The sequence below is a fragment of the Polyodon spathula genome, chromosome 1 (genome assembly GCF_017654505.1).
Source record: "Polyodon spathula isolate WHYD16114869_AA chromosome 1, ASM1765450v1, whole genome shotgun sequence".
Taxonomy (NCBI): domain Eukaryota; kingdom Metazoa; phylum Chordata; class Actinopteri; order Acipenseriformes; family Polyodontidae; genus Polyodon; species Polyodon spathula.
Window position 1 is genome coordinate 55,525,566 of NC_054534.1, and position 14,458 is coordinate 55,540,023.

Genomic DNA, 14,458 nt, shown 5'->3' on the forward strand with positions numbered 1-14,458 from the left:
TTCTACAGCATAGCCAGCAGAGACACAGATTTTGCTAAAGATTCTTTGAGAGGGCTTGTAGCAACAAAGTCAACACTTTCAACACAATTCAAAAGCCTTTTTCTGATTTCTACATTTGTAAACTAAAGAAAAGTGAAAGTGTCCACTAGTGCTGGGCAGACCCCTGGACAGCCAAAGGTAATCGTTAGCAAAATCAGTTTCTCAACCAAAACCTAAAAAAACAGTGCCAAAACGATTCAGACAGTTATTTTAATTTTTAATATCAATAGTTTTAAAACTGTATATAAAATGTTAGGTTCAGTTGTGTAAAAAAAAACAAAAAAACAAAAAAAAAAAACAGCTGTTCACCATCAAGCTGTGACCTTCTAAATTAACATGTGTCCTGGAAAAGACTTGATACCCTTCAAATTAAGATTCAAGTAATTTTGCTGAATATTACCATCAATGTATATTTTATTCTGGAGAATTAAGCATGTGGTGGATAAACTCGATAACACACAAACATTTCAGTTTAAAAATTGTAATTGACTATTAAAATGACATCCCTCAATTAGGTTCAAGGGACAAAACTACATCAGGCCCAGCCAAAGGGGGTGGGTGGGCAGCATTTGAGTCTATTTCTTTTTTCCTGAGGCCACTTTAATGACTATATGTTAAAAAAAAAAATATTATACATATATGTGTGTGTGTGTGTGTGTGTGTGTGCCATCTACTCCACCCCTGAAACTCAAAGAGCTTGTTAGATAATTTGACGGAGAATTAGCACAATGGGTGTTTTTACTCCTTTAACATTGGTTGAAAGATGCCATGTGTAAATTATATTTTATTAGTTACTTAATTATTCTCCAAATCGCTTTTTTACACAACTGAAACAAATTCTTATACCTTAAACTACAGATATTGAAACACAGTAACAGTCTGAATCCTTTTTTAATGCCACTGTAGATATCCACCAAACCTGTTTAATGATTAGAATTAGATTATACAAGGGAAGGAACAGCAAGTTATGCTAATAAATAAAACATTTAAAAAAAATGTTCTGCAGTGCTGCATGAATATGAAGAATTCCATTAAAACAGGAGACTATACTTAACAGCAAATGCAACTTAAAAAATGTAGCAAATAATATGTGTTTAAACAAACGAAGACCACAATTGTGAAAGCGTTTTTCTTTCAGTAATCACACCCCTTGTGTTGCAGCATGCTTTTATTATATTATGCATTATTTCTATTCCCAGACTTACTTGGCCACTGACTGAATGACTTTGGAGGAGGTATCCTTGATGTTGGTCAGAAGTCTCTCTGTACCTCCTTTAAGGATGTCAAAGAAACCGCTGTCAGCCGCAACAATTCCTGAAAGTAACAGAGACAACTGAATAGTTAACAAGTTTCATTCTGTAGAAAGTAAACACTCCTTAATGTTAGTAGCTTCATCAGGTTTTAGTATTAGCTATTGTAAATTTAGATGTACAAATGAACAGTGCTTGGCCTGCCTTAGTATATTGGTGGGTTGTAGAAGTCTGTATTCAAACAGTTGTATTTCAAACAAAATGTATTTAGTTTTTCTTTATGTATGGTTTGTTTCAGCTTAAGCAAACCAATACGGTCATTTTTGCAGTCAAGTGGGTATGGGTTACACATTTCTTCTTGTGCATGCATGTTTTATGCATGATCAACTATGTAGAAAACACCTCTGTGGGATTTAGTCCACTGAAGCCAGAATGAACCATGTACTTAAATCTAAGCTGAACAATGTCTTTGCACTGCCTGGATCAAATCCCATCTCTATCTTTCAAAGCCAAGGCTCATTTCAAATAGTTGAAATGGTTTTATTTGATTACAGAATCATTAAACACCTGCATCTGCACAGCACGTTACGTTGGATCTGAAAAAGCACACAGAGAGCACTATAAGATAGTCATTAATTAGCAATATATTATATATTATATATATATATATATATATATATATATATATATATATATATATATATATGAGAGAGAGAGAGAGAGAGAGAGAGAGAGAGAGAGAGAGAGAGAGAGAGAGAGAGAGAGAGAGAGAGAGCGAGAGAGCGAGAGAGAGGATTGCTATGGCCAAAAGTTCTGCATCACCCTATAGCAGCGATTCCCAACCTTTTTGGGTGTGCGGACCCCTTCTGAACCTCCAAAAGTTTTTCGGATCACCACGTACTATTATCATAGTAACACAAAGCCACTGTACAAGGAAGGTATATTCATTTTGCTTTCCACTATAGTGCAGCAATTGATAACGTGGCCATGCGGGAAATTGATTAACTTACCTAATGAGATGGCTGGTGCTGTCACAGCATGAATGTCCGGTAATGTTAAACGAGGCAGTCTTCCCAGCAACAGCAAGTGGGAGAAGTACAGGTGTGGAAAAGTACAGAGCAGTTTAGAAGCAGTTTGAAAGCAGGCTGACAGCTGCAGAAGAAACTAAACTTCAAAAAAAAAAAAAAAAAAAAAAAAAAAAACCCTCAACTTCAAGCCAGTAATCTGTGACACCTGCTTAATGTGGGAAATCTGAGAAAACACAGCGGAGCTAAACCAAGTGTGCGTAAAGTGCCGCGCGATCCAGGACTTGCATAAACTAGTAAGTATGCTAGAAATGGAGCTGGAAGAAGTGAGATAGCAACAGGATCTTGAGAAGCTGGCACACCCACAATTCATGGAAGTCTGCATCACCCCTAACAGACTGAAAGCCACCAGGGAGATAGAAGGTCAGAACAGCTGGGTTCAGGTAGGCAGAAGCAGGGAAAAAAAGAAACTTCGTCAAACACAACCACCAGAAATCAAAACAACCAACAAATCTGAGTCACTTCAGAATTTTGATGAGCAGAACCAACAACAAGAGAATGAAAGGAACAACATCCAGGACCCTATTGACAGTGGTGACCAGACAGCAAAAAGAAAGGAGGTCATGATTGTTGGGGACTCCATATTGAGAAACACAGCAAGTTCAATTCGCAGTTTGGACCCCCTTACTACAACAGTGTGCTGCCTTCCGGGAGCCTCGGTCAAGCACATCACTGAGAACGTGGACAGGCTCCTAAAACGAACAGGAGACGACCCGGTAGTAGTCGTCCACATCGGTACAAACAACATTGGAAGAGACAGACCAAAATCCCTGCAAAACAAATTCAGAGAGCTAGGAAGGAAATTAAAAGAGAAAACCAAAACTGTGGTATTTTCTGGTATACTACCAGCACCTTGCAAAGGACCATATGGACAGCTGGAAATAATTAATCAAAACGCATGGCTGAAGACGTGGTGCACACGGGAAGGCTTCACCTATCTTGATCATTGGACCACATTCTACAACGAGGACTATCTGTATAGACGGGACGGACTGCACTTAAATAACAAGGGAACCAATCTACTTGGAGAAAAAATCCGAGCAGGTTCAGAAGCATTTAAACTAGAAAGGAAGGGGGGAGAAATCAACAAAAAAACAGAAGGGAGACCGCATCAAAACAAGAACAACAACTCAGGTAAGACAACCATTAAATGTATTTATCTAAATGCTAGAAGTATCAGAAACAAAATTCTAGAACTTGAACCTATTGCACTAACAAGTAACTATGATGTGATAGGTGTTACAGAAACTTGGTTGTCTGAGAGTGATGGGCAAGAATATAATATTTGTGGGTATACACTGTATAGGAAAGACAGGCAGGACAGAAGAGGAGGAGGGGTAGCGCTATACATAAGAAACAGTCTTGAAGCCCAGGTGTTAAACCTGGACAAAGAAAATAAAGCTGAATCAATATGGGTCAGAATAACAGACAAAAATTCAAAGGGCATAATAATAGGAGCATGCTATAGACCGCCAGATTCAGACGGTGAGCAAAATAATCTGTTATACAATGACATTAGAAATGCGTGTAGCAAAGGAGAAGCCATACTAATGGGGGATTTCAACTTCCCCCATATAAAATGGGAAAACCCAGTGGGTAGCACGAAGGATGAAACTGAAATGGTGGAAATGACAAATGACTGCTTCCTAACACAATTTGTCATGGCACCCACTAGAGGGGAGGCATGCCTTGATTTAGTCTTTTCAAATAACGAAGACAGAATAACTAAAACAGAGGTCAGAGAACCACTGGCAAACTCAGACCACAACATGGTCTCATTTGAAGTGTTTTTTAAAACCCCAAAAGTAATGACTAAAGCTAAGGTTTACAAATTTTAGAAAAGCAAACTATGAAGGTATGAAACAGAGACTAACAGAAGTAGATTGGAGTAAAATAGAGAAAACACCCACAGAAGAAGGATGGTTATTCTTCAAAAATGTAGTACTAGAGGCACAAAACAATTACATCCCTAAAGTAGACAAATCTAAATGTAAAACTAAATTGCCAAAATGGTTTAATAGATCAATTAAAAAAAAAAATTCAGCAAAAAAAGGCACTTTACAGAGCATTAAAAAAGGACCAAAAAGAAAGTATGCAGAAAGAGTACACGGAACTGCAAACGCAAGTCAAAAAGGAAGTTAGAAAGGCCAAGAGAGAAATAGAAATGAACATTGCTAAGGGTGCTAAAACCAATTCCAAAATGTTTTTCCAATATTACAACAGCAAGAGAACATTCAATGAGGAGATTAGATGTTTAAGAGATACAAATGGCAAAATCGTAGATGAAGAAAAAAAAATAGCAAATATATTAAATGATTACAAAGGAAGATACTGACAACATGCCCCACATATCATCCAGTTATCATCCAGTTCCTATCCAGTTTTAAGTAACTTTAGCATAACTGAGGCAGAAGTGTTAAAGGGACTAGGAGCGCTTAAAATAAACAAATCCCCTGGGCCGGATGAGATCCTCCCAGTAGTACTCAAAGAAATGAAAGAAGTAATTTACAAACCACTAACCAAGATCATGCAGCAGTCTCTTGACACAGGGGTGGTACCGACAGACTGGAAAATTGCAAACGTAATACCGATCCACAAAAAGGGAAACAAAACTGAACCAGGTAACTATAGACCAATAAGCCTGACTTCTATTATATGCAAACTTATGGAAACTATAATAAGATCCAAAATGGAATATTACCTATATGGTAACGGGGTCCTGGGAGACAGTCAACATGGTTTTAGGAAAGGGAGATCGTGTCTAACTAACTTGCTTGATTTTTTTGAGGATGCAACATCGATAATGGATAATTGCAAAGCATATGACATGGTTTATTTAGATTTCCAGAAAGCTTTTGACAAAGTCCCGCACAAAAGATTAATTCTCAAACTGAATGCAGTAGGGATTCAAGGAAACACATGTACATGGATTAGGGAGTGGTTAACATGTAGAAAACAGAAAGTACTGATTAGAGGAAAAACCTCAGAATGGTGTGGTAACCAGTGGTGTACCACAGGGATCAGTATTAGGTCCTCTGCTATTCCTAATCTACATTCATTTTTTTAATTTAGATTCTGGTATAGTAAGCAAACTTGTTAAATTTGCAGACAACACAAAAGTAGGAGTGGCGGCAAACACTGTTGCAGCAGCAAAGGTCATTCAAAATGATCTAGACAAGATTCAGAACTGGGCAGACACATGGCAAATGACATTTAATAGAGAAAAGTGTAAGGTACTGCACGCAGGAAATGTACATTATAAATATCATATGGGAGATACTGAAATTGGAGAAGGAATCTATGAAAAAGACCTAGGAGTTTTTGTTGACTCAGAAATGTCTTCATCTAGATAATGTGGGGAAGCTATAAAAAAGGCTAACAAGATGCTCGGATACATTGTGAAAAGTGTTGAATTTAAATCAAGGAAAGTAATGTTAAAACTGTACAATGCACTAGTAAGACCTCATCTTGAATATTGTGTGCAGTTCTGGTCACATCGCTATTAAAAAGATATTGCTGCTCTAGAAAGAGTGCAAAGAAGAGCGACCAGAATTATTCCGGGCTTAAAAGGCATGTCATATGCAGACAGGCTAAAAGAATCGAATCTGTTCAGTCTTGAACAAAGAAGACTAAATGGCGACCTAATTCAAGCATTCAAAATTCTAAAAGGTATTGACAATGTCGACCCAAGGGACTTTTCCAGCCTGAAAAAAGAAACAAGGACCAGGGGTCACAAATGGAGTTTGGACAAAGGGGCAATCAGAACAGAAAATAGGAGGCACTTTTTTACACAGAGAATTGTGAGGGTCTGGAATCAACTCCCCAGTAATGTTGTTGAAGGTGACACCCTGGGATCCTTCAAGAAGCTGCTTGATGAGATTCTGGGATCAATAAGCAACTAACAACCAAACGAGCAAGATGGGCCGAATGGCCTCCTCTCCTTGGTAAACTTTCTTATGTTCTTATGTTCTTAATGAGTGATGACAGTTTTAGCCTCAAGTCTGGTTCCACAACCTGCCTACTGCAGTACTCAACCCAAGCAGCACAGAAAGTCCACTTTCACAAGAGTATGTGGTGGCAAACGGCATCAGGTACTTTATTGCATTGTCGGATAGTTCCGGGTATTCAGATTGAACGTGTAACCAGAAGTCAGCAAGACTAAGTTGTGTGAAGACTAACTTTAAAGAACGGTCGTGGCTCCTCTTCACTACCGGTCCAAGTTAATCCCATTTCCAGGTATGTATTGCTGTACTTCTGCATTTTGTAAATGTACTTTGTTCAGCTGATTTCATATATGCCTCCGCTGAAAGCATTTTAATGTATTAAAATAAAAAATAAATGCCCCATCAATTAAAAAAAAGCAACATTAGCACTGTAAACAACACACAACTTACAGAACTCGCCGCACATTTAGCCACAGTTGTACAATGTGTGCAAAGTGTAATACAGCGGCAGGTGCTATGTTCTGTTGATTTACATTGTGAAATTGGGGACTTGCCAGTGCGAGGAGGCTATTTTTATTTTGTTTTCCCACTGACCCTCTCTTGATAGCCTCGAGGACCCGTAGGGGTGGGAACCACTGCCCTATAGAATTAACTAATTTTGCTTCATAAAGTCGAAAAGAGACCTCCTGAATAATGTTACGTTAACATATTGAATTGCACACCGCTTTGGCGTTTTCCATATACTTAATGAAAAAACGATAAAAACAGAAAAATATGACATTTAAAAATCTAACATTAAATACTGTACTACTATGATGGCTTCCGGTAGACTTTTGCAGTATCATTTTGCAGTTTGTTTGATTACATGATGTTAAACCAAAAAAGACCAAAATTATGTTCATATATTTATGTATTATGTCTCAATTCCAGGTGATGCAAAACTTTTGGCCATAGCTGTACATACATAATATATTTAGGAAAACAAAATCTCATACATAATAGACAAGTGACATATGAGTGGGATCCTTCATAACAATTCCCTGCCTCACAGGCTGCATTATACAGTATTGTGAGGGCTGGTCAGTCAAACCATTGCTTTATTATTTTCAGCTTGACCAAAATAGGTGATTAATAAAGAAGAAATCTTGGATGCTGGCTTTTCCAATAATACTATCAGTACAATGTCACCGTTACTTTAAAACATGCAAACAAAGCTTAAGTGTTTTGATTATTTTTAACAGGGTTCCAAATTACTGATAACATCTTAGTAAAACCTACAAAAATTACATTAAAAAAAACAGTAAACAGAAAGGATAAAAAAATACATATCAGTAGTGTCAAAATCAAACAAACAGTATATTTTGTTTAACAGATGCCCTCAAACTGGTCTTGGCACCCCTAGATGCAGGATGACAGGCCAGAAAGAAGGTACTTCCTACTTAATGATTGATTATGGCTTCCATAACAACAGCACCTGGTTTTGGGGACACCACTTCTGTCATCAATAAAATCTACCACATTTGTCGAGCCTGGTATCTTTTCATTGTTAATACAGCATATCTGTTACATGGTAAGCTACATAAACAAACCTCCACTACATCTGGGACAATCAAGTTATTGATCCTACACAACTATACAAATATATAGAAAATTAGAATAACATGCAAAACCATTTACTCAAAGCACAGGGCATGCATGGATGCCAAGAGCCAGTGTCCTTTCTTCAAATGTTTGACCTTGAGAGATCTGTGTTGAGCCCTGAGATGCAATCAAATTCAATGCAATACTATGCTCCTGTCTGCTCTATAAAACTTCATTCTACAATACCAATTAGGGAATACCCCACTATACATTTCAATATGAAAGCAGATGTAAAACTACACCTGTATATGGTTTCCCCTCTTCTAGTCCAGAACATACAACTCTAGGAGTTATATTTATAGAGGGACACCCATTAAGCAATACCCTCCATCAACCATAAAGGGCACTAAACGCCTACATAGATTCATCCCCATTTCCCAGTGTCTTCCCTCTCCATAAGTGAATCAGAAACCAAGTATCTCCTGGGATGGCTCTGATGAATCCAAAGCTGAGGAAGAAGATGCAGTTTTATATCAGTGAGGAAGTTTTGTTTCTGTCATCTATGCAGATACATATTGGATAGGTATGACTGAAAATGTCTCTGCAGAATTTGGAGACTTGTATCTAATTCATGCAGCCTGGTGGAAAATCACAGCAGTGCTGCTGACCAGAGGAAGATGACAAATGCAGTACCCCATGGCAACACTCTTTGCAGTGGTATATGTCCTAGTCTCACTTCGTCTTCCTGATGAAGTTTCAGACTCAAGATCTCAAAAACACTGAGAAACTGTCGAGAGAGCAAAGATCTCATTGATTGGTGTTACCTTTGTTGCAAATAAGTTATTTTTCATCTGGAATAAAAGGTGCTGGCTTATTTTTTCCCCCACTAATGTGTTATTCACTTATTCAAGTTATCTGGTTCTTAGAAATGGGGGGGGGGGGGCAATTAGGTTTATTACCTTCCTGAAATTTTACAAAGAGGAGACCTTGACCTTTTCTTAGTAACTTTTTGAGATTTTTATTTTTGGGGTATGTTAAAATATTCTTTAAATAACCCACGAGTTAAATATATGTGATTAGGACCTTTCACTTTTATATATTTTCCCAAGATCACAAATATAGTAAATATAAATATACAAAACTAACTAAAGAGGGGAGGCAGCTGTGGTTTAACGTAATCCGTAAAAAAAAGAATCTCTCCAGATTACAATTATCCTATTAAAAGGTAGGATTATCAATCATGCAACACCACTTTTTCCATCTTTTTACCCCCTGCCTCAGAGTTGAAACCACACACAGGATTAGCTGCTGAACACGCTAATAGTGTAAACATTTCAGAGAGACTACTTTAAAACTGAGTATGTATGCTAACACATACTCCAGATATGGAGTAGTTTCTACAAATGTGAAGACACCCCCATATCTGTATAAGGTGTCACAGTCCTTAATCTTCCACAAGAGTCACAATTATTAACCTGATCGTCAGACAAGCTTCTGACAAGAAAATTCTTAGACACACAGATTTTACTCACTCAAAAAAAATAAAAAATAACATCCATTTCTGGTGGCGAGGCTTAGAGAGTGTCGAAAGCACAGCACATATTTTGTTTAGCTTACGCAGATGTACACTGTAGATCAGTACGATCACATATCAGGCTTCTTTACAGAAAATCTGTGCACAAGAAACAGTAAAAGTGGTTCAGAGTAGTGCCGTTTGAACCTTGGCGAGTACTGTGCAAAAGTTTTAGGCAGGTGTAAAAAAATGCTGTAAAGTAAGAATGCTTTCAAAAATAGACATGTTAATAGTTTATATTTATCAATTAACTAAATGCAAAGCGAGTGAACAGAAGAAAAATCTACATCAAATCAATATTTGGTGTGACCACCCTTTGCCTTCAAAACAGCATCAGTTCTTCTAGGTACACATGCACACAGTTTTTGAAGGAACTCTGCAGGTAGGTTGGCCCAAACATCTTGGAGAACTAACCACAGTTGTTCTGTGGATTTAGGCAGCCTCAGTTGCTTCTCTCTCTCTCTTCATGTAATCCCAGACAGACTCGATGGTGTTGATCAGGGCTCTGTGGGGGCCATACCATCACTTCCAGAACTTCTTGTTCTTCTTTACGCTGAAGATAGTTCTTAATGACTTTTGCTGTATGTCTGGGGTCGTTGTCATGCTGCAGAATAAATTTGGGGCCAATCAGATGCCTCCCTGATGGTATTGCATGATGGATAAGTATCTGCCTGTACTTCTCAGCATTGAGGAGACCATTAATTCTGACCAAATCCCCAACTCCATTTGCAGAAATGCAGCCCCAAACTTGCAAGGAACCTCCACCATGCTTCACTGTTGCCTGCAGACACTCATTCGTGTACCGCTCTCCAACCCTTTGGCGAACAAACTGCCTTCTGCTACAGCCAAATATTTAAAATTTTGACTCATCAGTCCAGCGTAACTGCTGCCATTTTTCTGCACCCCAGTTCCTGTGTTTTCATGCATAGTTGAGTCGCTTGGCCTTGTTTCCACGTCGGAGGTATGGCTTTTTGGCTTCAAGTCTTCCATGAAGGCCACTTCTGACCAGACTTCTCCAGACAGTAGATGGGTGTACCAGGGCCCCACTGTTTTCTGCCAATTCTGAGCTGATGGTATTGCTGGACATCTTCCGATTGCGAAGGGAAGTAAGCATGATGTGTCTTTCATCTGCTGCAGTAAGTTTCCTTGGTCGACCACTGCGTCTACGGTCCTCAACGTTGCCCGTTTCTTTGTGCTTCTTCAAAAGAGCTTGGACAGCACATCTGGAAACCCCTGTCTGCCTTGAAATTTCTGCCTGGGAGAGACCTTGCTGATGCAGTATAACTACAAGGTGTCTTGTTGCTGTGCTCAGTCTTGCCATGGTGTATGACTTTTGACAGTAAACTGTCTTCAGCAACCTCACCTCGTTAGCTGAGTTTGGCTCACCCAGTTTTATTCCTCCTACACAGCTGTTTCTGTTAATGATTGTGTTTCAACCTACATATTGAATTGATGATCATTAGCACCTGTTTGGTATAATTGTTTAATCATACACCTGACTGTATGCCTACAAAATCCCTGATTTTGTGCAAGTGTACCTAGAAGAATTGATGCTGTTTTGAAGGCAAAGGGTGGTCACACCAAATATGGATTTGATGTAGATTTTTCTTCTTCTTCACTCACTTTGCATTTAGTTAATTGATAAATATAATTTTTTTATAATTTTTATAAATATAATTTTCACACCTGCCTAAAACTTTTGCACAGTACTATATATATATCAGTTTATATTAGTTACAAGTTGTCTCAGATAAATGGGGCTGCACGGAAGAATCTTTTACATTATTTAGATCATACAGGCTTTTCTGAGAGGAATAAAATATTTATAAGGATTTAAAATAATTATTTCTTGCTGGTTTTAAACTACAAACCATACTATTTTTGTAAGGCATTTGTCTTTGCAATTCAACCTTAATGCTCGAAGAGCTTAAAATAGGACCCAGAGACAGATGTTCTAGGGTACGAACGGAAAAGAAAGGACAATTAAGACATTTAAGAGAAGCAAATTAGTAAGCAATTCAATCAGTTAATTCATTTTAAATAAACACTATTTATTTATGGTTTACCAAAGTGTCGAATTAGATGTGATAGCAGCTGTGCTTTTTTTGGGGTCTTTCTGCGACTAACAATTAACAGAATGGCTGATGTTTACAGAATGCAATGGGATAGTGTTAGTTGTTTAATAAAACCGCAACATACCTACACAATACACAGCTATAATACTGGATAACTTCTGCTTTCTATTTAATTTGCATTAATACCCGTCATCTATGATTCCCTATATAACCACACCTAAAGAATGCCTCATTCATGGAAAAGTCTTAATGATTCAGTATGGAGACAGTCTCCGACAGCTATGAGAAGTAAAACCAACTTACACATGATTGTGTTTTCTTACCTGAATTGTGCATGTTGTTGAGCTGAGCTTCTGGCTTGGACACTTGAGGAGGTGTACTTATGGATGCCCTGGCAGTCGCATTGTTCCCATAGCCACCGTTCTGTTCCAGGAGCTGCAATGAGTTACAGCCTTCATAAGTAGGCTTCCAGAAATAGGTGCTTAACAGACTCATAAAAGAGACTGATTCAATATTTATCACAGGGGCACCCCTTTAACTGGCCAACAGTAAAATGTTTGAAATAAAAACAATACATAACATGCCAAAACAATGTATTTTGTAGTGTACAATACAGAGTAGTGTGACCCCCCTGCACATGAGGCTATGCAACTGCTGCAGTTCAGTAAAAAAAAACAATGTTAAGCATCATGTTTCTAGAGGGATTTCTACCTCTGTGATGGGTGACTTGGGGTTCACGTTGCGGGCAGCTGAGATCTCCTGCAGCTGATTCACGAGTTCTGTGATTGACAGTCTCTCCTCAGGATTAACCTTTAACATGGAACCTGAAACACATGCATGGAGTTAATTATTAAAGAAGTAATGGTCTGCTTGTGAGTGAACCTGACCTTTAATTACAGATAACAGTCGAGACCCTAACCATTATAGCAATTACACCAAATGACCCAAATTTTAAGATTAAACTTTAATTTTTTTATATAATTTGACATGCATTTTCTGTGGTTTTGTGCTGAAACCAGTAAGCGGTGGTTCAGGAGGGAAAACAAAAAGTCTTGACAGTTTTTAAGAGATGAAAATGCAATATTATGCCTTTAAACAGTTTGCTTTCCAGTGCATGTGTTTTTTTTTTTCTGTTCTCTTCTGAATTTCTTTAACTGGATAAATATTGGTTGCTAGGCGACACAGTCTGCATTTCTGACTGAAATTAGAAGCTGGGCTTTTGTTCGTTCATTTGGAGTGCCAGTACTTGAGCTCACCAGGCGCCTGACCTGTAGAGTCTGCTGTAACACGATCACAAGAAACAGTCCATGCTGATTTTGTCTTCCTAACCCACAGTAATTACAAAGCCATTGCAACGCTGCCTTTCGAATCTCCAGTGAAAACTTTGCACAGGCAGGACACAAACCTGCCGACCAAACTGTATGCCTCACTCTGCACACGACACAGCTGTGTCTTATGCAATGCATAATATGCAGCAAGTTACATTTTAAAACCCATTTTTTTATTTCACACAGAACAGATAAATAGTCTTGGTTAATAAAAGCAGACTATATAAATTCATACTTACGTATAAGATCATGAAAGACTGTATATCTGGTGTCGTTCTGTGGAATTGAATACTTCCCATTCACTATTTGTAGTTTAGCTCCTTCTTCAAATGGATGCTGCTTGAAGCACAGAAGGTATAAAATACAGCCCAGGGCCTGTGAACCAATTAATACATGATTTAGACATACATGTGGAAATTATATGGTTATTTGAGAGACCTTAAATTATATTGGTTGTTTAGATCAAAATAAAATTAGAAGGCATTTTTCTGAAGAAGAGTATATGCAAAAAAAAAAACATCCAATATATTAAAAAAAAAAAAAATAAGATTTTTGGTGGGAAAAGAGCAGCTTTCATGTTGATATTAACATTTTGGCCATTACCTTCCTCAGGGTAATTAAGAATTCAGTACATTCGCTCTGTTAAACATTAGACTTTGTTTATTTCTTATAATTAGAGCTTTTGTTTCTCAGTTTTTATTAATTTCATTTTCCGGTGCTTATTTTTTCTATTTTGAGTTATACGTAAATTTCATAAGCGTGTAAATAATCCCTTTCGAACTGGCACACAGCTTTAAATCTTACAAGCAAGAACACTCCTCTGTTTCTTGTACTCTCGTTTTAAATCTCGCAAGCGTGATACAATACTCCAATAGAAATGTAGGAATTTGCTGCCACTCAGTAGTTGGGGTGGGTTTAAAGTATTCAGAACGAATCAGTGCTAGATACAAATCAGGAAGGAGGGATTGCCCATCTGTACTGCACAAAGTTTTTTTTTCAGGCTATTCTTGTTTTATTTTTTTCAGAGGGAAATGGGTAAGTCAATGTGAACCGAGTAACCATTTCCAGTGTTTTTCTAGTGTTTATTGAATATAAACAAGTTTCATATTTTTTGTATCGCGGTTGTTATCAGATTTTATCAGTTAAAACCGAAAATCAGAAGCCCTACTTATAATTGACTGCTTAAAATGATGGATGTACTTTATATTCAGTGAGCATACATTTGTTTCTTGGTTATTCAACATTAATTTATAACTTAAAACATTAACTGTATCAGAATACGAATGGAGACTAAAGAAAAAGATTATAAAAATAATTACTAGAAAGTAATCTTTACTATAATATATATTATAATATACTACTTAAAAGCCTTTGGGCCATATTTTCAAAGCGTTTACTCCAGTCTTTAATTAACTTCTAGTTTTTCAAAGGGGTAAAATGGCTGCTGATTTTACAGCTATTATAATCAGAGTTCTCTTAAGCACTCTCAAGTTGTTTATTTCTCATTTTATAACATTAAGATTCATTTTATCCTTTCAAAAAATAGTTACAATAGAGTTACAAAGGCTTTGAAAATCTGTACC

The 14,458-nt window shown here is 37.5% G+C and overlaps 1 protein-coding gene across 4 annotated transcripts in view; it reads right to left on the reverse strand.

Annotated features, from left to right (window-relative positions):
* The window catches only part of LOC121319746 (cyclin-G-associated kinase-like), a 73,949-nt gene that overhangs the window by 40,693 nt on the left and 18,798 nt on the right, over positions 1 to 14,458 (reverse strand). For all 4 annotated transcript variants that reach the window (XM_041257535.1, XM_041257526.1, XM_041257518.1 and 1 more), the window contains exons 8-11: positions 13,115 to 13,250; positions 12,259 to 12,371; positions 11,871 to 11,982; positions 1,245 to 1,353 (exon numbers count right to left, since the gene is read on the reverse strand). In XM_041257535.1, coding sequence (XP_041113469.1) covers positions 1,245 to 1,353; positions 11,871 to 11,982; positions 12,259 to 12,371; positions 13,115 to 13,250 — 470 coding nt within the window. The remainder of the gene's footprint in view (positions 1 to 1,244; positions 1,354 to 11,870; positions 11,983 to 12,258; positions 12,372 to 13,114; positions 13,251 to 14,458) is intronic.